At 35.1% G+C, this 25,201-nt stretch overlaps 1 protein-coding gene and 1 long non-coding RNA gene across 8 annotated transcripts; both read left to right on the top strand.

Moving 5' to 3' along the window:
• The first annotated feature begins 1,060 nt into the window (after window positions 1-1,060).
• Window positions 1,061-7,414, top strand: LOC8272620 (post-GPI attachment to proteins factor 3). 7 transcript variants are annotated; one of them, XM_048372867.1, is made up of 8 exons: window positions 1,061-1,345; window positions 1,720-1,796; window positions 3,440-3,474; window positions 4,390-4,484; window positions 5,471-5,732; window positions 5,807-6,042; window positions 6,210-6,397; window positions 6,765-7,414. In XM_048372867.1, the coding sequence occupies exons 4-8, from the start codon at window positions 4,390-4,392 to the stop codon at window positions 7,067-7,069; spliced, it is 1,086 nt and encodes a 361-aa protein (XP_048228824.1). In that variant the 5' UTR covers window positions 1,061-1,345; window positions 1,720-1,796; window positions 3,440-3,474; the 3' UTR covers window positions 7,070-7,414. The 7 variants fall into 7 exon arrangements, with proteins under 7 accessions (XP_048228824.1, XP_048228825.1, XP_048228826.1 ...); XM_048372868.1 differs by having other exon boundaries at window positions 3,429-3,474; XM_048372869.1 differs by having other exon boundaries at window positions 3,426-3,474.
• Window positions 7,415-15,831: 8,417 nt separating this feature from the next.
• On the top strand, window positions 15,832-24,204 carry LOC125369784. Its single transcript, XR_007215509.1, has 3 exons — window positions 15,832-16,209; window positions 23,155-23,263; window positions 23,857-24,204. It is a non-coding gene; the product is annotated as an uncharacterized LOC125369784 (long non-coding RNA).
• The last annotated feature ends 997 nt before the right edge of the window (window positions 24,205-25,201 follow it).

Here is a 25,201-nt window from a genome sequence, read left to right as displayed (position 1 = left end):
TCCCATTTAAATTTTGAGTCCTACATGAACAAATTCCTGTTCTAATTCAAAATTCTATTATTATAAGTTTTCTGGTGTCTTCAATTTTCAAACCTTCATGCTTGAGCTTCTACCCTATAAGATTATGGTTCAAATTAGAAAAATATTTTTCTCCAAGTTGAAGTTAGATTTGAAGTCATACACAAAATGACAAATTTTAAAAAATATACATATAAAATAGTTTTTGGACCTTTGTTTGGAACTTTTAGATAGCACCCACAGAATTAAGCTAGTATCTATCTATATTACTGATCGGATATGGCACGATAAATGAATGAGGCAGATTTTTTTTTTTCTTTTACGGTATTTTCACTTTTTTATCATCTCTCTTAATTAATTCAGATTAGTTTCGAATTTTTGATGCTCCATTTTTAATCTATTTCTATCTTCTAATTAGTGAGTTTATTGATAAAAATCATGGAAAGGAATAATCATTATCTTCTTATTTCCCTCTCTCTTTTCTTTTCTCTTTTTCTTTTCTAAGAAAAAAATCTTATCATCAAGTTGATATATTTTTTTAATATTTCGATAGAATATATTTCTTTTTAACATTTTAATAAAAGATCCAAAAATATATACACAGGTGAGATGGTGAGTTAATATATATTTTATTAAAAAGATAGTGAATTAATATAGAATTTTAAAAGTTTAAATTAAATTTAAAAATAAGTAGCAATAAATGATTAAACCTTACTACTTTTATTTTTAATTGAAAAGAAATAACACTGAAGTATCAATCTTTATTTTAAGTCTGAGAAAATCATTTTTTTAGATGGAACGAAAAATTATTTACTTTAAGGAGTTATCTTATAAAATAATACTTAAATATCTTTTTAAATATAAAATAAAAAAATTAGTTTGGTCCTTCACATTTTTAATTTTAATAATGTATTACAAATTATATAATTTTATTAATTAATATTACGTGATACAATACCAATAAACACCTAAAACAAATTCTGAAATTCCAAAAAGGTCCAAAAAGAGAGCCGTGGTGGTATTTGAATCACCACATTCTAGTGAACGAAACCCTCTTCTGTTTCGCAAAGCCCAAACTCTAACCTTGTGAAAACCTCCCCAGTCTCCTTCTTTTCCCCCTTTTTTTTCTCCCTCCTCTCTCTCTCTCTCTCTCTCTCTCTCTCTTCTCTTCTCTTCAATCTCTAAATCCTTTCCCCAAATTCAATTTTGCCTAATCTTTGTTTTTGGGAGATTTAAGGGTTTTGTATCTTTATCCCTCTGTTTATCGATAAGATCTGCTGCTCAAATCTTATCTAAGTCATGGCTACTGTTGCTCCTTCTGCTGAGAGTATCCTTTTACTAATTTTATTATATGTGTTTACTTGATTTATGGGTTTTCTCTCTCTAACTTGATCTGTTTGTTTTGGATCGAATTGGGTTTTTATCTAGGGTTTCAGTAGAGTTTTGTGTTTGGTAAGCTCTTTATTATTAGTTTATCAGCATTCTCTGGCGTGGTGATTTTTTTAATTTTTGTTTGTTATGCCCTTTAGGTTTAGGTCTGAGGGATGCGTATTTGTATGCTTTAAAATAGTAATATTTAGTGTTTTGTTTTTGTAATTAATATAAATATGCAGATGGGGATTTTGTTTGCTGCTTTATTCTTTTATCCATGGTCAAAACACAAGAGAAAAACTGTGTTCCCTTTACTTTGCTTTTATATAGAAACTGCAGATTTGCTCCAGAATTTATAACTGGATTCTCAAACAAAGCCCTTGGAAATTCCTGAGCCAACTAAGAAGGTAACATGTATATCTTTGTATCATGTTATTATGGATTTCAGGGCATAAGCTTTCAACTATGGGAATTGAATATGTAATTTGAATATTGTTTTATAAATTATATGCAAACTTCTGTTTACCAATATGGGGCTGTTGACTCGGGTATAAATTTATCACTAGATTCTCAATCTAAATATGTGTACCCCTATCCAATCCAAACTTTCGTCAAGGATCAATTTCTTCCTACTTTATTATCTTACAGGAAATCCACACTCTAATTCCCTTTCAGCTTAAGAATGCTATATAAAAATTGCAACCAAATCCATCTCCTTTTCCACAATCATTTATCTTTATGCAATCATGACTCTTTCTACCGTGATAACTTATAATAACTTCTTGTTCCTTCAGTGTCTTTGTTGTAACCGATATACTTGTTTTTCTATTTTTTTCAAGCAGCATTAAAATTCAATAAGGAAAAAACAGCTTGCCTATAATGCTTACTAGTCTATTCATTTATGCTCATAAGAGAAATCAATAAATAAATAGTAAGGTTAGTTAAACTCTATTTAATAAAGATGAAAATTGAAAAGCTAACCAACATTTTCAAAATTCCAAGTCAATTCGATCTCGTAATGAAAAAAAATAGACTCTAACCAATATATCTTCAATCTTTAACTGAAAATTTTAATTTCATGCATAAAAGAGGTGATAACATGAAAGGAAAGGTAATCATGTATGTGGCAAATACATGTAAAACTAAGATAAGTTGCAAAAATTACGTCGATTGATAAACAAACAAAAAAATTGAAGATACAATTGAAGAAACTAAAGATCAAGAAAATGGGTGAAGTGTCTTTCTTGTTTCCTTGTTTATGGTTATCTCCACTTCTGAAATGATTTTACTGGAAATTACAAATTGAATCTTGGAGCAGTTAAAGACTGGAGAGAGAGAGATATTTGATCGATAAAAGAGATGCAAAATAGAGCATGAGTATAGACTTCTTGGACCGAGATGCTAAGGTCTAATGGGTTTAATTCAGCTATAACGGCGTCGTGTTATTTGTGGGCTTCATTATCCTAAGAGAGCACGAAGTTGATCAAATGGCTCGAGCTTTTTCTAGTGTACCTTTTTGGTATGACCTTGTTCAACGACTCGGGAAACTCGTTGAAGACTCACTGAACTTTTATTATCTAGCTCCTTTGCGGTACCTGGACCAGGTCTCTTCTTACAACGGGGGGTCTACAGCTCCCACGTATCTTTATCATCAAATGGACGTCACTTTTTGCGATAGTAAGAGGATTTTCAGCTTTTGGCATACAATCCACGTAAGTTAATATGACTTCTTTTCTTTAGGTCCTTTATTTTATATAGATAATGTGCATGCTGACACTTTGTTCTGTAGGTTTGGACCTTGGAGATTGGCCTTGTGGTAGGCTCACAGCCTATATGTACTTCACGGGTAATGAAGAAAGTTGGGGTAATGAAGCCCACAAGTAACACGATGCCGTTATAGCTGAATCAAGCCCATTAGACCTGAGCATCTCAGCCTAAGAACTCTATACTCGTGCTCTGTTTTGCATCTCTTTTATCGATCAAATATCTCTGTCTCCAGTCTTTAACTACTCTAAGATTCAGTTTGTAATTTATAGTAGAATCATTTCAGAAGTGGATATAACCATAAAGAAGGAAACAAGAAAGGTACCTCACCCATTTTCATGATCTATAGTTTCTTTAATTGTATCTTCGGTCTTTTTCTTTGTTTATCAATACGCGATTACCTTTCTTTTCATGGTATCACCTCTTTTGTGTAAGAAATTAAAATTTAAAGTTAAAAGGTTGAAGATATATTGATTAGAGTTTATTTTGTTTCATTGCGAGATCAGATTGATTTCGAACTTTGAAAATGTTGGTTAGCTTCTTGATTTTCATCTTTATTAAATGGAGTTTAACTAACCTTACTATTTATTTCTTGGTTTCTCTTGTGGGTATAAATTAATAGATTAGTAAGCATTATAGGCAAACTGTTTTTTTCTTTCATTGCACTTGCTGTGTGTCTTGAAAATTGAATGGCAAATTTATTGAATCTTAATGCTGCTTGAAAAAAGAGAAAAAAAAGTATACTGGTTACAACAAAGACACTGAAAGAACAGGAAGTTATTATAACTTATCATGGTGGAAAGAATCTTAATTGCATAAAGATAAATCATTGTGGAAAAGGAGATGGATTTGATTGCAATTTTTATATAGCAATCTTAAGCTGAAGGGGAATTAGAGTGTGGATTTCCTGTAAGATAATAAAGTAGAAAGAAATTGATCCTTGATGAAAGTTTGAATTAGATTAGGGGTACACATATTTAGATTGACCGAGCAACTTTTCATGATTTACCAGATAGTGGAAATCTTTAGGCAGGTAATAAATGAAAAAGAGGAAAAGCAGGAAAATAATGATATCAAATGAGAATTTTGACCTTTAATTTAGAAAAAAGGACTGACTTAGAAGCAAATCTTGGTGCTTGAACATTGTCATGCTGAGTTGCTGCTCTTTGATATATCTTTTTTTATGAAAATTTTTTAAAATATTCCAGATTTTAATTTTTGATCATTTCTCAATAGATGGTGGATCGATATTGGATTGGTTTCTCTCTGGTGCTTTCATGTCTTGTTCAAGTTTTAGATGCCAGTGCCGGTGATGCCGATTCAGTCTACAGGTATATATTCTTTGTTTCCCTTGCTTTTTATTTTAGAACTGGTGTTTTATCATTTTAGGCTTTGCTCTAGATCATTTCCCAAGCTTCACAATTGTGAAATGTGCTCAAGGTTTTGCGTTGGTCTTCCTATGATTCACCTTATACATGTAAAGTCATTTACTAGGATATTGACATTTACTAGTTCATACTCTATTGATGTTATTGCACATGTGCTTCAGGGTTAATCCTCCTTTTGCTGCTTCAGGGGAATTTGTGAGACTACAAATTAATTTTTCATGTTAACTGAGGATTTAATCAAAATGATGCCTGGATCCATCTAAAGCTATTTGATTATAGTTTTAATGTCGACATAAACTGGTTAGATCCCAAGTTTTTCATAAAAACACATGTACAACCACATACATAAATGTGTTTATGCAGCACTCTCATTTTGTGTGTACTTGAATTACGTGACTTGATATTTTGAGACTTCACCACTTGCCCATTTTGCTCAATTCTCGCTGGAAATATTAAGATCAGTGCCCTTTTTATGAAAGATCTGCTAGATGTGCTCCAATCATTGCTATGACTAGTCAGCATAATATCTCATTTTCCAGACATGCATCTTATGTTTTCTCCATCCTGTCATACATATTGAGAAAATATGTGTGCTTTGTAAAGCAACTTGTCTGTAATGGTAAATGTGTTATACATGCATTACTTGTTATTCCATATCTTAGCCCACTTGTTTCAACAGCCAAGCACCAATCCAAAATTTACAATGTACTTTCAGATAGTATACTTTTCAGTGGCTTTACTTTTTTTGGTTTTCTTCTGCTGGTGACTGTATTATGCATCCCTCATGGTATCTGTTGAATTCTTTTCTTAGCATTTGTTTTGGAATTGATTAATCTGCTTCTATTTATCATGGTTGGGATCTTCTACGTGCATTGAAAAGGGTTCAGTATGTGGATAGGTGATATACTTTTTATGTTACTGGTATTTAGGGCTTGTGTTGGACAATGTGAAAAATCTGGATGTGTGGGTCAAAGATGCTTTTCGCACTGCAAGTTTTCTTCAGATGGCGTCTCAATTGATGGTCCATGGTATATGCAAGAACCTCTTTACTTACGATGGAAGCAATGGGATTGCGAAAGTGACTGTCGCTACCACTGTATGCTCGATAGAGAAAAGGAAAGAGAAGCACTTGGCCATGGTCCTGTCAAGTATCATGGTAAATGGCCCTTCAACCGTGTATACGGAATTCAGGTTTGCTGTTCAGTAAAATCGTCGTTAGTATTTCTTTTCTTTTTTTGCCGAAGGTAATTCAGATCTTACCACAGTTTTCTGGACTGCGCATCTTGACTGGTTATTATGTACAGGAGCCTGTCTCTGTAGCTTTCTCTGCACTGAACCTTGCTATACATTTCCACGGCTGGCTTTCATTTTTCATTCTTCTTAATTATAAGTTGCCACTTAAACAAGATAAGAAGGTGTACTATGAATATGCGACTCTGTGGCATATCTATGGGCTCTTATCAATGAACTCCTGGTTCTGGAGTTCAGTTTTCCACAGCCGGTAAGCTTATTCTCCTTTACATCAGGATAAGCATCTGCAAGACATCTGCAAGCATATTGTTTTTTTTATATATATATTTTTATTTTCATTGCAAAGACATGCAAACATATCTTATAGATAGGTCAGATCTTTCAATTTCTTATATTGATTGTGTACTTTAAATGTAGAGATGTGGACTTGACAGAGAGGCTGGACTACTCTTCTGCAGTTGCATTATTGGGTTACTCGCTCATTTTGGCTATACTAAGAACTTTAAATATAAGAATTGAAGCAAAAAGGGTCATGGTTTCTGCTCCACTTATTGCGTTCGTAATTACTCATATATCATTCCTCAATTTCTATAAGATGGATTACGGTAATATATCTGTCCTCTTATAGCTATCAAGTCCAAAGATTAGTACAGAGTTATATTCTGAATTATGTAGAGTAGCTTTCCATCACGGTGTCCTGAGGTTTTCTTTGACCCCATCTGATATGTTTGTTGTGTTATTGCACATCACATTTGAAAGCTAAGATGGTATAGGGTTTGGGGGGGGGGTTTGAATGGCTGCTTGTTCCTTTAAGGGAACAATGCAACGGTACTGTTTGTGCAGGGGGCTTAAGAGGTGGAGAGAGAGAGAGAGCTGTGCCTTTGAATTTTTAATTTCTCCCAGCTCTGTAATGCAAATGTTGTCAAAGTTTATGGTGACGAACTGACAAGACTGTAAATACTTACTTTACAGGATGGAACATGAAAGTATGTGTCGTCATGGGAGTGGCTCAGCTTCTTATATGGGCAATTTGGGCTGGTGTCAGCCGTCATCCTTCTCGGTGGAAGTTGTGGATGGTGGTCGTAGGAGGTGGGCTTGCAATGCTTTTAGAAATCTATGATTTCCCTCCATATAAAGGATTTATAGATGCCCATGCTCTTTGGCATGCCACCACTATCCCTCTTACCTACATCTGGTGGAGTTTCATCAGAGATGATGCTGAGTTCCGTACCTCTAGCCTCCTTAAAAGGCCAAGTAGTAGTTCATGGCGAAACTGATAAATATGACCTGACAAGGAAGGAAAAAAACCACCGATAGTTTATAGGATTTTGTATTCGTTGTTTTCTTGTAATAATATTTGATTTTCTTATTAAAAAAGAGGTACTAAAGGGATAGGAATTGCTTAGTATGATATTAAATTTGGAGTGAGATTTTGATTTTAAGTGTTTGTGATGGAATGAGATTATGTTTTTGTGCAGTGGAATGTAGGCAAAAGCTAAGTGAGGCATATCCTTTATGAGTATTCTTCAGAGAGGAATAATGGCTTTGTGCAGGCTAGTCAACTGCTTTAGAGATTTTCTTTTTCTTTTTTAAGTATGAATAAAGATTTCCCTTTTTTGACACATCAGTTTTAGAAAGATACATAACCAGAAAAGAATATATATATATATATATATATATTAATATTATATTATATATGAAATATTGTGCATTGGAATATTACAAATGCTTCGTCCATTTTATAATATCCGAAAGGACTTTGCAAGGCTTAAGTTGGCCAACCTGTCCGCCACTTGGTTCTGTATGTTCTATTAAAAGAATCAATGCACATACATTTACATTTAATTATTAGAGTTTTATTTATTTTAATTGTAAATATTTCATTTTATACAACAATTACGGCCTAACGTTCACTGGGACTTTAAAATGATAATATTCAACAAACTCTTCTCATATCGTGTATGTAATAGACTTAGTCTTTCTATTAACGAACCGTGCGGCACTAGCTATTTTCTACAATTAAACAAATAAACTAGTCAGTTTTATTCTTCAAATGCTAGGCAAAATGCTAGCTAAGATAGCAAGAAGAACAACAGAGAGCTTGAAATAATTTGGATAGCTTTTATTACAAAAAGAACTTGCTTGAGTTTCTCCTTGATGGTTACAAATGAAGTTCTTAAGCTCTTTATAGGTCCCCACCTCCTCAATGGACAGTCATAATTAATTTGATCTAATGGCTAAAATTAAGTATCCAGAATTTTCTATATAATTCTATACTTATCTACATATTTTACATGTCTCCAAATTGTTCTAGAATGTTCTAGAATCCTCCTTTGTCTTCTAAAGAATTCTAGAGACTTCTTCGTCCTTTGAACCTCATTTGAGTAGGGAAAACTTGTAGGTTGTGACATTCTCTCCCACTCTGGCAACACCCTCGTCGCGTCCTCCTTATATGCCTCGATTAAGTCATTGAAGTTCCACAAAGTGAGCTCGTGCTCCCAACTAGCTTTACTTTTGGGCAATCCTTTCCACTTCACAAAATACTTAACATAGCTTGGATGGGAACCCATTCTTGGTATATGACCCAATGTGCAATTATCTCTTTGGCTTCCTTCTCGGCTACGGTTGTGATTGTTGTTGGAGCTCTCTTCGACTTGCCCCTACTTGGATCTTCCTTCGTCTTCATAGTAGGGCTTCAATAAGCTCACATGAAACACATGGTGCATTTCTAAGTGCGACGCAAGCTTCAATCGATAAGCTAGCTTCGCAACTCGTCGCTCTACTAGAAAAAGACCTTCATAGCGCCTTAATAGTCCTTTATGCACCTTTGCGAACCTTCGACTTTGATGGGGAAGGAGCTTTACCATCACTAAGTCTCCTTCCTCAAACTCTAAGTGCCTCCTCTTTCCATCCGCCCATTTCTTCATTCTCTTGGCAGCCTTGGTTAGATGAGCGCGTGCCATATCGGTTTTATCATGCCATCCTTTGACAAACTTGAATGTTGCAGGACTAGGGCCTTTATACCCTACGGCTAGTATGTGTAGAGTCAATGGTTGTTGTCCCGTGGCAATCTCGAATGGACTCACCCCTGTTGATTCACTCTTCTGCAAGTTATATGAGAATTAGGCAACATCGAGCAACTTTGCCCAATCACTTTGGTTGGCACTCACATAATGCCTCAAGAATAACTCTATTAAGGCATTCACCCTCTCCGTTTTTCCATCGGTTTGGGGATGAAAGCTTGTAGAGAAGTTAAGCTCGAACCCCATAAGCTTAAATAACTCCATCCAAAACCTTCCATCTAAGCGATCTTTGGTATTGCCCCAATATTTCACCATATGTTTAAAAAATACGCGTGCTGCATCCTCGGCCGCGAACTTTGTAGGCACAGGAATGAACACTCCATATTTGCTAAAGCGGTCCACAACTACCATAATGTTACTACATCCTGCAGACTTTGGTAGGCACGTGATGAAATCCATGGAGATACTTTCCCAGTGCCTCTCTAGAACTAGTAATGGCTTTAACAAACTAGTGGGCTTGTTTTGCTCCACCTTGTCTTGTTGACACACAAGACAAGTCTTGACATAAAGCTCAATGTCGTCCCGCATCTGGGGCCAATAGCATCAACGCTTCACAAGTGCCAACGTGCGATACGTGCCTGGATGTCTTGCCCATTTTGGACCATGGCACTCTTTGATGATGGTCTTCCTCAAGCCTTCCCATTTCGGCACATAGACTCTATTTCTCTTAGTAACGAGCACCCCATCCTTTAGCCAAAATTGGCGAGTCTTTCTTTTCTTCGCCAATTCTACCAAATTCTTGGCTTACGGGTCATGCTCGAGTCCTTCAACAATCCACCAAAGGAAAGTTAGCGCTAGTGATGGAAGCCAACTCTGCCTCTCTACTTAGTGCATCAGCCACTAAGATTGCCTTTCTCAGCTTGTACTCTATCACAAAGTCGAACTCCACAAGGAATGCTTGCCATCTTACTTGCTTCGGAGTTAGTTTCTTTTGAAAAAGTATAGGTGCTCCATAGGGTGCCTTGGATGGCCTAATGTAGCCAGCATCCAACAACTCTTTTAGTTGTCTTTGCAACTCCTCTAACTTAGGAGGCACCATGCGATAAGAGATTGCCGCAGGTGGACTTGCACTTTCTACCAACTCAATCTTATGGTCCCCCTATCTCTTCGGTGGGAGCTTCTTTGGTAACTCCGCAGGCATTATGTCCTTGAACTCTTCTAGGATACCCGTGATCTCCTTAGGCGCTTCATCTTGCGGCATGGTTTCCACTCCTTCCTTTAGTGCCGCAAGGAATGTGGGTTGAGCCTTCTTTTCCCCCTCGGATAGTTTCATGGCTGAGATTTGCATGGCTTCTAGCTTGGCTTCTCGTGTCAGTGGTACCATGCAAGTATATCCTTGCTCTACGATGCACGGAGTGTTGGCAAATGGAAGTGGGAATGAGTTTACTTTGTCTAGAAATTCTATGCCAAGCACCATTTTATAATCATCCATCATAACAATGGAGAAGTCCAAGAGGCCAGACCACTCACCTAGGCTTACTTTGATGTTTCGTGCAACTCTATATGTCACACACCGAATTGACAGCCTTGAGCCACCCTTGCTCCTTTGTATACTTGATGCCAAGTCTTTCTACTTCTTTTACCTTAAGGAAATTGTTGTTAGCCCCGGTATCCAATAATGCTTCTATCGTGTGGCCTTCAACCTTCGTCTCGATGAACAATCGACCATTCTTTTCGGACTTAGGTATCCCGAATTTGGCTTTGATGGCACTAAGGAGTTGCAATGATCCCATCTTGGACCCCTCTTGTTCTCGTTGGTGCTCTTCCTTTTCTTCGACCAATGCAGAGAGCTTGCTCTTCGTAGGGCACTCCCTTGCCTTATGCGGTCCATCGCAGAAGAAACACTTGAGACGTGGCCTGTCTCCGCCTTTGTCATCCTTGTTACTATGGTTGCCTCCCTCTTTGGGCTTGCCAAACTTGTAGGAACCTTCCTTCTTGTGGTGGCGGTCTCCCTCACTCTTTCTCTTATCGTTCCTATCTTGGTCGGGCTTGTGCTTGTCTTGCCTCTTAATCTCTATTAGGGATTCGGCCACGGCAATGGTAGTGTTGAGGTCTTGGACACTATGATGCTCCAACTCTAACCTTGCCCAAATCTGCAACCCATCTGTGAATGAAAATAAGGCTTATTCATCTGTATAGTTAGGAATCTCAAGGAGTGTGTCTGTGAATTCTTTAACATACTCCTTTATGCTTCCCTTATGTGAGAGTCGTTGTAACTTGGCCCTTGCTTCTCTAATAGCATTGTCGGGGTAGAACTGTTTCTTGAGATCTTCCTTAAACTCTCCTCATGAGTTGATAATGCATGTCCCTTTCTTTATGTTTCCACTCCTCCTTCTCCATCATAGCATTGTGGTATCTTCAAGGAAGAGTGTGGCAGTGTCGACCTTTTTGGCTTCTTCTACTAAGCCAAGTGCCTTAAAGTATTGCTCCAAGCTCCATAAGAAATTGTCAATTTCTTTCGCATTCCTTGAGCCCTTATAAGCTTTAGGCTTTGGAACATCTATCTTTGATGGATTAAAGACTACCATAGGCACGCTTCCTGTAACACCCCCATCACATGCTAACCAATAAACATTAGCCAGGAAGCATACAAGCGTCGTAGAATATATACTACAGGTAGATAGGTCAATATGTAGGTTGTTAAGAATCCAGACACAAGGTTATTAACATATAAACATATGATTATACTTAAACATCATTTAACAAGTATTACAAACATCTTCTTATGCCTTATAAGGCATACTTCCATATATATCACATAACTGCATACAAAAATGCATTAGGAGGAGACTTCACAAAACCGCCCAGCTAGACTTCGCATACAACGGATGCACTACTATTTACAAACCTGAAAAGAAAAATTTTGGAGAGGGTGAGCCTCCATTTCGGTAAATAAATAATCAACATAATCTATATCACATACACTTAATACAATTTCCACCCAATCACATAACTTTCCATGATATTCATAGTTTAGGTATAAAGTCATACCATTCTACTCAATTCATTACAACCATCATAGAAGAAATACAATTCAACAATTATGGTTAGTTCTCACGGCCATGGATCCCCTTTAATGTGCCGCTCGCCTCATCCTCACATATCACACTTCTCATCTCACATTATACACTTTTATAGTCTCTCTAGGCTTTAGCCTCCCAAGGCTTTATATATATATATTTTTTTTTTCACAGGGGAATCCACCATTCACATGCACATATGCACTTAACATCACAATTTAATCATTTCACTTATATCATATTTCAGCAATAACAATTGTTCCACTCAACACCAATCATTTCCATCTCAGTCATTCAAACATAAACAATATTAAGCAAACGCAACCATTTGTGGAACATTTGATTAAATATATGAACATAGCAAATATTAACTATTTACTTACTCAAAATATACTTATTCCTTTAGCATATAAGAACCTCCTTTCTCCACAACTTCCTTTCCAGGGCCTTTGAGTGCACTGTCAACACATTCATCAATTCACATTTCATGCATATTACAAATATTCATGTAAATGCGAGTTCTAATGCATTACAAGATCATCCCCTCTCTAATTCATAGGTCTAACTCTTCCTCTAACACTCTCAATTACTATTTTAATATCCTATAAATATTTTCCATCTAGTTAAATACCAATTTAACTCAAATTAACATCAATAAATTGCATAAAACTAATCTCCAACATTTCTGTTTTCTAGACAGAATTTAGTACCAAGGTATATTTATTGCTGGGCAAAATTGGCTTAATACAAAAATCTCATATTAAATAGACATATCCATTTATGCGTCTAGTTTCATCTCCAAGAAGAATTACTCAATTCCGACTTCTATAGATTTAATTATTTTCAAATTCTTGAGCAAGGGTCATACATTTAGTTGTGCAGGAGGCAGCAATCTGTTTGCTTAATTTAAGCAACCAAAACGGAAAAAATAGCAAAATTACAAAACTACAAAGTTATAGAGGACTCTTTAAATTTCCATAGACACCAATTAAGCTTAATTTGGACTTATATAACCCATGTTATACCTAAAATACAGAACATCAAGGTTGCTGGAATTTTGACAGTTTTCTATCTTAACATACTTAAACTTAAATCAAGCTTAATCTTTATGCAATCATTCAATACTCTACTAATTCATGATAATCAGACCTTTAATTAATCAATGAGAGCATCAAATGAAGTTTTTCCAATTTGTAATCAAGAACCCTAATGACAAATTAAGAACACTCAAGTAACAACTTACCAATTTCAGCTTTTGGGTTGCTAATATGCTTAAATCCTTTAGCTTTAGCTTGGCTCCTTCAATAGTTAGCAAAATCCTATCTTAATCTTAACTTTTTCTAGGTATTACACTCCTCTCTCTTATTCCAAATTTTGTGTTTTTGGCCATGTACGAATTTTAGAGAAATGAAGAGGTAAAATGAGCTTACTCATGGTTCCAATTTCAGCTTTTGGGTTGCTAATATGCTTAAATCCTTTAGCTTTAGCTTGGCTCCTTCAATAGTTAGCAAAATCCTATCTTAATCTTAACTTTTTCTAGGTATTACACTCCTCTCTCTTATTCCAAATTTTGTGTTTTTGGCCATGTACGAATTTTAGAGAAATGAAGAGGTAAAATGAGCTTACTCATGGTTCCAATTTCCAATATTCCTCTCTTAATGCCACCACCTACTAAACTATTTTTATCACCCTAAATTAATTCTTACTAACCATATATAGGTACTAACTTTTAATTGTATCTTTTAAGTCCAATCTATTTACCCAACCTTCAACTATTGGTTCAATTAAGTCTTAAGGCTTAATACACATAACACAAGTACTTAATCAACTTATCTAAATTAATAATCTAATATCATGCTTCTTATTCTCTACTTATAATTAATATATATATGTTCTCATAAAATAAAAATATCATTGATATACCATCATATGCCCAATGATTAAATGTAAATGCACATAACATGGATGATGAGAAAATGCAGGCGTTACACTTCCACTTCCCTAGACAACTGCCTTCTTGCATAGGGTAAGCTCTTCCTTGGTTGCTTGCAACCTAACAACCACACCATCGAGCGTCTCCCTCAACGTTGTAATCTCGGCAATGAGAGTTTTCTCCATGGTTTTGACTTGTTCTTGACACTTGGACAACCATTCGTTCAAGGCACCTTGCATCCCTTCTTGAAGCTCTTCTCTCATATTCTCAAGCTCCATGATGCGTTGCTCTAAGTCCCCGAACGTATCTTGTCTTTCAGCCATAGTTAGCTCTACCTTTGCTAGCTTGGCATTTATGTCATACATAACGTCCCTCGACCTTCCTCTCTCCTTCTTGGATGGCTTGGACCCTTCAAGTTGGTCCTTCACAGACTCACTGTGAGGTTGCCTTACCTCCTCGGTAACTTTGGTAGTCTCACTTACTTCCGATGTCTTTGCCATACTTGCTTCTTCAAGGATTGTGCTAACCTTGCTCTAATACTAACTGTCACGAAGTTGGTCTTTCTACCACCAAACCGCGCGGCACTAGCTACTTTCTACACTCAAACAAGTAAGCTAGTCAGCCTTACTCCTCGAATGCTAGGCAAAATGCTAGCTAAGATAGCAAGAAGAACAACAGAGAGCTTAAGATAATTTGGAGAGCTTTTATTACAAAGAGAACTTGCTTGATTTTCTCCTCGATGGTTATAAATGAAGTTCATAAGCTATTTATAGGCCTCCACCTCCTTAATGGACAGTGAGGATTGATTTGATCTAATGGCTAAGATTAAGTATCTAGAATTTTATATACAATTATATACTTATCTACATATTCTACATGTCTCCAAATTGTTCTAAAATGTTATAGAATCCTTCTTTGTCTTCTAAAGAATTCTAGAGTCTTCATAGGCCTTTGAACCTCATTTGAGTAGGAGAAACTTGCGGGTTGTGATATGTATTACCGCCAGCATTTTTTGAGACTTTTCTTAAAGGGATATTTTATCATCAATCTAATCACCGTGTATATTTTTTTTTTCTTATCAATAAATAAATTTTTTTACTTGTATAATTTAAATGTCTCATATATTTTTAAAAAAGTGATTCGATTTATGAGATTTGATATGATACTTATGAGATCAAAAAATCAAATTTATTTATAAAAGTAAGTTCTTCTTCGTATGGAGTTAAAAAAGAAGTTCGTCAATCAAGAATTTAAAAAAAAAGATTAAACACTAATATTAGTAAATATATGATTTTCTATAAAAGAATTTTTTTTTATAATTATTATTATTTTGACAATGTTTGTAAAATGCAACTCAATAATATAAATAATTAGTTGTCTGAAAGTTAGATTCAATTTCTTCACCATTTTGCTAAATAGATATCAGTTTTTTTCATAAAAAGAACTATACAACCAATTGAATAAAATTAAATAAAATGATAATTAAATATGATGACTAATAATGTTGATGACTGTGTAATAATAATGGCGATAGTTTTGAACACGCTAAAATGCACAGTTTTGAACATGTTGAAAATGCTCCTCTTCAAATAAAGTGAAAAAGGCTAAACTTCAAAAGGAAAATAAATTAAAAAAAAACTGTGGATCCATTTCAGAATTCCAAATCACAACAAGCGTAATTCTGACGGCATGCGCGTAGCTACTATTTTTCCATAAAAATAAAAATAAAAATTCAAACTTCCTCACTACACGTTGCAGCTGCAGGTCACGCGCACGTGCATTTACTGTGGCTCCACGTCGGACCAATGGCATCGAATGGTAATTTCCCTTTTAATCCATGTCTACTTCAATATTAATAACCGTACCTTTTTTTCTCCAAAACCACTAGCTGCTGCTCTGCTGCTGCCTTTAGAAATTATGCGTGGATCGTCAGATGAACGTAGTCGGTGCACATCCACGTGTCACAATCCTCTTCGTCTGTTTCCATTATAAATAAACATCAGTCTAGTGTAATAGAGTAGGCGCAGCATGTATCTATCTATATACTTCCGTCTTCTGTCCTTTCTTTCCTTTCTCTCTTTCTGTCTCTCTTGAAAATTCAGCATCTATTATTTGGAAGAGAGAGAAAAAAAAAAAAAGAATAATGGAGAAGGGGAGAGAGAGTTGATTCTGTTACCGGCGGTCTCTAATTCGCTTGGTGCAGGTCGGGAACTGATTGGCTTTTCTATTTCTAATGATTTCCAGGCGGCGAAAAGTTATTGGTCAAGATTAGATGGAAAGTGAATTGGATCCCGCCTTGCATCAACTGAATCGAAGACCGGGGTGAAGGGTTGGTTTCGTGGACCTTGAGATTTTATCTGCCGTTACTGTTCAGATCTCAGGTTGGGATTTTTTTGTTTTTTTATATAGTTTTTATTTTCGGTGACGCTTATTATGGTGTAGCTGATAATTAATTAGTTTTTGTTGGATATTTCGGCATTCCATGATCTGATATTATTTGGCATCAATAGATCTAAATATCAGATCCTTTTAATTAATTTTCTCTCCTTTATTCTACTTTAGAATGGAGGATTCGCGCCGGTTCATAGTAATTGAAAATATTGCACAACAACATTTATTTGAATCCTTTTTTAAGAAAAAGGAACTCCTTTTTGCTACAGTTTTAGTTTAAAACAAAAGAAAGAACTTGTGCCCAATAGAGCTGGTTATGTTACTTGTTATTAGAATTTGACCAAGTTGAGTATCAAATTATTGAAAATTTGCTTTGCCTTTTTTATTTCTCAATCTAGCTTTGTCTAAGGAATATGATTATTTTTTTAATGTGATTTTACAAAGTAAATATATTTCTTTTTTCCTTTTGCTAGCGCTTGAGAAAATGGCTTTCAATTTAATATTCATGTCAGTGCTTGTAGAACATTTTAGTTTTCGCAATTTCACATGAAATGTGATAAATGTTCTTGGATAGAACTCATTCTAAAAGCTAGCTCAAAGGAAGAGGTTGCCCAATCCACTTATATATATTATAATAGCCCAGTAACCAAGTGATGTGAGATAAATACAACTTCTAACAAAATGCTCTTTAATTTTATAAGTTACAACTTCTAACAAAATGCTCTTAAATTTTATAAGTTATATCTGTTTTGCTAACTGATAAACATAGTAACTGAGGACATTTACTGTTTTAAATTTTTCTCGTTCAGGACTAAAGGACTTGGTAAGTTTTCTATATAACATAATTGAATATAAATGAAACTTAATCAAACAAGAAATAAACAGTACTTTTATTGTTTGCTAAACATGCTCATAGATTTTAGTTGTGGACACGAATAGTTATGCTTTGACATTCTTGTACTAAGTTGCAGTTTTTCAGTGTCATATAACATTTTGTTTTGTTTTGGTGAATTGTCTACAGACTATCAAATCTACTAATAAGCTTCTATTCAAACACGGAAAGAAAATGACAATATACAGGATGGATAGAAGAAGTCGTGACACTGGGCTTTAGGTTTAAAGTTTAGACTTCCTCTGTGTTTGGACCAAAACAATAGATAAGTTGAATAATTTTGCAAATGAAATTCATGCAGAATTCATTTATAAATTAACATTTTTCAGTGGTATACAATATATCAATGCATAGACTTTATTGTAAAGTATAGATTTTGTTGTTTTGAATCTCTTACAAACTTTGAGACTTTTTATAGAAATTGGTTTAGGATGACCAACTCCTTGAAACCGAAACTTTAGGGTGGAAATGAAACTGTTTGGGGTTGCAAACATGTCAAGTATGGATTTACAATTTAATTCAGTGGCATTTTATGTCAGTAATTTGCTACAAGCGACGTCTTTTGTTAAGAACTGAAGTATAAAGTAAAAGAGAACTCAACAATTCTGGATAATTGCATGGCTTCTTGTTGAATAAACTTAGGCTTAAATGGCCTTTTACAATGACAATAGAATGAGAAAAAACAATGAGAAAAACATGCTCATGTTATTAACAATTCAACATGAAAAGTGCTAACAATAAGATTATTCCAAATAGAAATCTTAATTGAATGCCTAAAATCTCTCTTCATATCCCCCCTTAAACTAGTTACCAAGGACAACTAATTTAACTTAGGAACACAACAAACTCCTAGCTGACTTCGAAACTTTTGAAAAACATCCACCGTGAGGGGTTGTCATCAAATCAGCCAGTTGATTTTGAGTCCCACAATGAACTAATTCAACTATGCCATCTTTTGTAAGATCTCGAAGGAAATGAAAGCGTACATCGTTGTGCTTACTCCGGCCATGTAACACAGGATTTTTTGACAGTTTTATTGTGGAACTGTTATCACAATAAATTGTTGTGCACTTACTTTCCTCTTGACTCAGTTTTTCAAATATTCTTTTCATCCAGATAACTTGACTTGCACATGCTGCTGCAGCCACAAATTCTGCTTCTGTTTTTGAGAGCGTGACTATAGGTTGTTTTCGTGAAGACCATGCAACAGCTCCTGCACCCAACATAAAAACATATCCTGATGTACTTTTTCTATCTTCAACATCGCCTGCATAGTCGCTATTAGTATATCCAACCAGACTTTCGTATCCTCCATGCTTATAGAAAACTCCAAATCCTATTGTGCCTTTCAAGTACCTTAGTATTCTCTTTGCTACCATCAAATGCAATTCAGTTGGATTGGCCATGTACCTGCTAATCAGACTTGCTGCAAACATCAAATCTGGTCTCGTAGTGGTTAAGTACATGAGGCATCCTATCATTTGCTTAAACAAAGTTGCATCCACATGAACCCCACTTTCATCTTTAAAAAGCTTACAGCCTGAAACAATAGGATTATGAATTGATTTGCTATTTTCCATTTGAAATCTCTTCAAGACTTCAAAGGCATATTTTCTTTGACAAATATAAATACCATCAGACCTTTGTAAGACTTTTATACCCAAGAAAAACCTCATTCTTCCTAAATCAGTCATATCGAATTCCCTCAATATGGAACTTTTAAAATCACTAAACATCAATTCATCATTGCCAGTAAATATTAAGTCATCAACATACAAACTAACAATGAGAATTTTACCTCCGCTGCTTCTTTTAATGAACAAAGTATATTCATTATGACACTTCTCAAACCCTTCGTTTGTGAAATGAGCTTCAATGCGACTGAACCAAGCTCGTGGAGCTTGTTTCAGTCCATATAGTGCTTTCTTCAATTTATAAACTTTTTGAGAATTATCTTTCAGTTCATAACCTTTTGGTTGTTCCACATACACTTCTTTCTTAAGTTCTCCATGTAAGAACTCAGATTTGACGTCAAGTTGATAGAGTGTCCACCCTTTTATGTGCTGCAAGTGCTACAATCATTCTCACCGTGTCCATTCTTGCAACTGGTACAAATACTTCTATGTAATCTATCCCTTGCTGCTGCACGTATCCTTTTACTACTAATCGGGCTTTCAATTTGTCAACTTCTCCATTCTCCTTGAGTTTAGTTTTATAAACCCATTTCAATCCAATTGTCTTTGCACCTTCAGGAAGATCAATGAGTTCCCATGTGTTGTTCTTCTCAATAGCTTGTATCTCCATGTCCATTGCTTGTCTCTATTTATCATGTTTCACTGCTTCTTTAAAATGAGCTGGATCTACTGAACCAAAGAGAATTGAATTGACAATTGCATCTTCGTCTTCTGAATCTTTTGAAATTCCTTCCCCAGTAATATAATCACGCATCCATGTTGGAGGCTTTTTAGATGGTTCTTCAGTATTTTGAGGACTGCCAATAGACTCAGTGCTTGCTTCTTCCTCTCCATTTAGTGCGTCTCTATTCACAGTATCATTATTGTCCCATTCTAGATCAACCAATATGTGTTCTTCATAACTTTTATCCCAACTCCAAGATTTATCTTCCTCAAAGACCACATCTCTGCTGATTATGATCTTCCTTGCAACTGGATCATATAGTCTGTATGCTTTAGACTCCTCACTTATGCCCAATAGCACACAAGCAAGACTCTTTGAATCTAATTTTTTTCTTTTCACGTCATGAACATGCACATGTGCCAAACAGCCGAAAATTTTGAAATAATCGATTGAGGGTCTACTCCTACACCACGCTTCCTCAGGTGTTTGATTCTTCACAGGGAGAGTAGGACTTCGATTTAGAACATGGATTATCCAGTTCACTGCCTCGGGCCAGAAAGTCTTCCGCATTTCTTTCTCGGATAGCATGCATCGAACCATGTTCATCATGGTACGATTCTTTCGTTTTGCTACTCCATTTTGTTGCGGAGTGTAAGATGCTGTCAATTGCCTTTTGATTCCATGCTCTGTGCAAAACTCATTAAACTCATGGGATGTGAATTCTCCCCCTCTATCTGTTCTCAGACATTTGATATATCCTCCTATTTCCTTTTCTACATAACTTTTGAATTGTTTAAACATGGTTAATGCTTCAGATTTCTCTACTAGAAAATAAACCCACGCCTTTCTAGTAAGATCATCAATAAAGCATAAAAAATATCTCTTCTTACTATTAGACGTAGGAGAGATCGGTCCGCAAATATCGCCATGAACAAGTTGAAGTTTTTCTGTGGCTCTCCAATTGCTCGACTTTGGGATTGGATTTCTATGTTGTTTTCCAATCATACAATTCGCACACACCGTTGTTGGAGTTTCGAATGGAGGTAGTCAATGCACCATGTTTTTATATTGGAGAGTCCTTAGCCCCTTGTAGCTCAATGTCCATAACGATAGTGCCATAAAGTTGCTAAATCACACGTTGAAGTGTAGAGACAAGTTGAGTTTTGGGGCAATGGTTCTGCCCGCAGCACAAACATCCGATTCTTTGCTATCTCTGTCTGAATTATAAGCCCTTTGTCTGGATGATAGAATTTGAGTGTTCCACCTTGAATAAGAATTGCCAGCCCTTTTTCTTGTAGTTGAACAATGGTTAACAGATTGTTCTTCAGCTCAGGCACAAAAAATACTTCACGGACAGTATATGAAAAACCACTTACTTTCAATCTCACATTGCCTTTACCTAATACATTCAACTTTGTGTTATTTCCCAGAGTCACCTTCTGCCTGAATGTCTCATCAAAGTGTTCAAACTCATTCTTGTCGCCACACATGTGATTGCTGCATCTAGAATCTAGAAACCAAATGTTTTTCCTTTGATCATCTTTCATCTTCACATATGACATGAGCAACCTCTCTTCTCCTTCTTCTTCTTGTTCAACATAATTAGCTTCTTTATCCCAGCTTGGACATTCATATTGAAAATGCCCAAGTTTATGACATTTAAAGCGTTCTATCGTTGCTTTATTGTAGGACTGGCGCCTCCCTCTTCCTCTACCTCTGTTTGCACCTCGACCCCTTCCCTCTTGCACTTGTTTTGTCATCATGACTAACTTTGAGTGCTTGTTCTGTTCCTGCATATCGTTGAATTTTTGCTCGTGAAGAATTAAAGAACTCTGCAACTCATCTATGGAAAGTTGATCGATATGTCTTTGGACTCCTCGATTGCACAAACAACGTAATTAAAATTCTCGTTTAGAGATCTGAGAATTTTTTCAACAATTATGACATCTTGCATCTGCTCACCATATGTCCTCATCTTGTTAGCCACTGTTAAGACTCTTGAAAAATACTCAGAGACACCTTCTCCGATTTTCATCTCTAGAGTTTCAAACTCTTTGCGGGGAGCTTGAAGATGTGATCTCTTAACTCTAGCCCTTCCTTCAAACTTTCTCTTCATGGATTCCCAAATCTGTTTGGAAGTATTTTTCTCCAGAATGGTTTCTAGTATTGTCCGATCTATGGCTTGAAAAAGAAAGTTCTTTACTTTCATGTCTTTCAGCCGTGATTCCTCTAGCTTCTTTCGTTGTGCTTCTGTCTGCACTGTACCATATGTTGGTTCCTCATAACCAATTTCTACCAATCCCCATAACTCCTTTGATCGTAGGAAATTTTCCATCAACATGCTCCAATGGTCATAGTGACCATTAAAGTGAGGGATAGATGGCTGCACAAAATTCCCTTTGCTTGTTGTCCTGTTGTTGTAAGGACTTCAAAGTCTGTTGCTTTCCCAGTGGGGGCTCTGATACTAAAATGTTAAGAACTGTAGTATAAAGTAAAAGAGAACTCAACAACTCTGGATAATTGCATGACTTCTTATTGAATAAACTTAGGCTTAAATGGCCTTTTACAATGACAACAGAATGAGAAAAACATGCTCACGTTATTAACAATTCAACGTGAAAAGTGCTAACAGTAAGATTATTCCAAATAGAAATCTTAACTGAATGCCTAAAATCTCTCTTCATCTTTATGGTATTTAAATTAATTATAACATTATGTTTGGTTCAAATCTTATGTGGAATTTTAATTTCAATTACAAATGATTTTATAATAGAATTCATTTGTAAATGAATTTTGGTATTTGGTATATTTTATAATAAATGTAGAATTCATTTTTAATATTTTTGTGTTTGGTTTAATTGCAAAAATCAATTCAATATTTTAAAAATGCCCTTTATATGTATTATTTTGTAATTTAGATATTTTCTAACCAAATATTAATTAAAATGAGAGAGAGAAGAGAGAGAAAAGGAAAACATAAAAAAGGGAAAGAGAGAGAACTATGATATTCGAATAGTGTACTTTTTTCATAACAATGAAAAACTCATAAGCTTCGAGTTCGTTTGCGAATTCTATCAAATTCGGTAGATTTTGGTTGAATTATAACCAATTCCATGAACCTTATGAGTTAGAATTCCAAGTGGTTTTTCATTTATGCCAAATACACTAAATTTGAAATTAAAAATGAATTCCATAAAAACTTATGGAACTCATTTATACCAAACACAGTGTAAATATAGTTTCCAAATTCTTCTGGTTTCATAGTAGATGGTAGGTCAATACTGGATTGTTTTCTCTCTAGTTCTTTCATGCTTTGTTCTAAATGTAGTTTCCATTGCTATATGATGCTGGAACCAGGCTTAGGGTAACTTTTGTGTTTTCCTCTATTCTATTTGAAGTCAGTGTGATAACAATTCAGTTGTACTCTAGATCACTTAAAAATGTTTTCAAGTTTCTGTATTGACATCCTTGTGAGCCAGGGTGGATGTGAAGGGTAACTCATGATGACACCAAAATGTGCTAGTTTTAATTGTGTTCTTTCACCTCTCTCTCTCTCTCTCTCTCTCTCTTGTGTATCTGTGGATGCATATGAATGAATGTTTGGATGCATGTTTACGTTATGTATGTACACTCGTATTACCTAAACTCTTTAAGGTACTTTGTTTTGATGATGAATGTTTAATAGTATTGATTGTGACGCTTGAGGATTGAACGGAAATATCCTGCTTAATGTCAAAGCTTTGGGCTTCATCAACTGCTCATGTACTGTCCCTGCTCCAGATTTCATGGCTATGGTATGGTATCTCATTTTTCTAGCATTTCCCATCATGTCATATATATTGTGGTTTCTATGTGTAACAGTTGATGTGCTGGATATGCAATAGTGAAGTTTTGCTTGCTTGGTTTTACTGCCATTTACCACTGGTTAGTCTCTACATCAGTCGATGTTTGTACTTGTGTGTTTTGTGTTTAGCAATCTGGGACCCTTACAGTTTCATTTTATTAGCAAAAGGTAGCAAAAGGTTCCACTTTGACATTGAATCATCTTAATTTTTATTTTCATATGCATGCATGCAAACATTTGGTCTCTTGTTTTGTTGTTTGTCAAATTTTCTATTAGTGCACCTGCTTGTTCTGGTTACTAGCACTTGTGTTCATCTTGGAGACTGTTCGACAGTTTCCAATATATGGTATTTGATCAAAATCACTTATAAACCCCCTTCTTCTAGCCCATCTATTAATGTACAAGTACTTTTTCCTTAACAACTAGTGGTAAACTTAAGGCATTTCATTGTATTGGTGATTTTATACTCATCTACGGAATGTATAACTAAGTATCAGTGTCTTGAGGTTCATTTGGATGATTGACTAAACAAAGATTTTGCAGGTCTTGCTGGTTAGAACAAGAAAAAGATTTGACTCCAATTCTTTTTGGCAACTTGGCTTTGTTGCCCAGCATCCTCTTTGAGATTTGCAGGTTGTCGTCCTGGCAGTATCCTTGTTAAGGTTTATCAAGTGCTCATGTTCTCTAACATGCTGCAGACATTCCACCCAACCCCCAACCCTTCCTTCTTCCATCATTGGATGATGCCAAGGAGGACTAGCTTACAACAGAAGTTACATATAAACGATTGTGACTTTCAGTTATTGAATTTAATAACAAAGATCCACACTTGAACAGCTCGGTATAATTCATTTTCAGTAAGAAATGAGAACGAGGTGTTTGGTTTGGTAATCCCCCAGCTTGAAGTGTTTTCTAAGATGGTGGTTTTTTGCCAAGTGTTTTGTAGAAGGATGGTCTTTAGAGATTTTGTGCAACTAATAGCAGTTTCTCATCTAACATCATTTGGTAAGATTTTAAAATCAACTGCTAATAGTTAATTTAATCTCGGCCGTTAGTTTTATCGATTTTATTTTAGAGTTTTTTATATGATATGATAACTGATTTGAATTTTTTATTTATTTATTTAGATATTATTATTTTTATTAAAAATTATTAATAATAATTTATTTCAAGTTGATTTTATATAATTATCTTTTTATAATTCAATGATAAATAATTATTATTTTCAAATTCCACTAAACTAGCTCTAAATTAATAGTGGGATTTTAAAGGTTGCTGCAGATAACTGTCTTTTTCCTTTTTTAATCCCTTCCTCATCTTTCTCCATGGTGCTGGACTGCAAACCGGGCATTTCATCTTAGGTTGGTGTAATTTTAAATCTCAACATTTCATCTTATGCTAGCAAAAAAGGTTTCAAAATGGGTCATGACTAGTAACTGTTAAACACAAAAAAATTATAGATTATGGTTAAATTGTAGCAGGTCTAGATCAATAAATGGGTTGACCCGTTTATGATATAGTTTAAAATGAGTCATGTAACAAGTTGATTCGCAAGTCCGTTGCAATCTGTTTAATTTTTCGTGTGTTGTGTCGTGTAAATTCCATCTAATCTAAATTGTAAATCTCTAAAAAATAAAATAATTATATATAAAAATAAAAGTAAATAAAAATAAAATAATTAAAACGTAAAATATAACAAATAAAATCTAATTAGTATGACGATCATATTAAAGTTTTTTATTTATGTGCCACCCTTCTTACAGAAAAAAATAAAACTATAATAAAATGAATTGGTACTATTTATATGAACTTTAAAGATGCCTCTTGAATAATTGAAATTTTTATTTATAATTTGATGTTGTCTCTATTTATTTTAAAAAATAATTTT

Source organism: Ricinus communis, chromosome 4 (genome assembly GCF_019578655.1).
Source record: "Ricinus communis isolate WT05 ecotype wild-type chromosome 4, ASM1957865v1, whole genome shotgun sequence".
Lineage (NCBI taxonomy): Eukaryota > Viridiplantae > Streptophyta > Magnoliopsida > Malpighiales > Euphorbiaceae > Ricinus > Ricinus communis.
This window is presented reverse-complemented; position numbering and strand designations above follow the sequence as displayed.

What these genes read in the sequence shown, in the direction of transcription:
- LOC8272620 (XM_048372866.1), top strand. Translation starts at nt 4,390, where the DNA reads ATGGTGGATCGATATTGGATTGGTTTCTCTCTGGTGCTTTCATGTCTT. An exon ending in GATGCCGATTCAGTCTACAG is followed by an intron (nt 4,485 to 5,470) that starts GTATATATTCTT and finishes ACTGGTATTTAG; the next exon opens with GGCTTGTGTTGGACAATGTG. An exon ending in AGTTCAGTTTTCCACAGCCG is followed by an intron (nt 6,043 to 6,209) that starts GTAAGCTTATTC and finishes CTTTAAATGTAG; the next exon opens with AGATGTGGACTTGACAGAGA.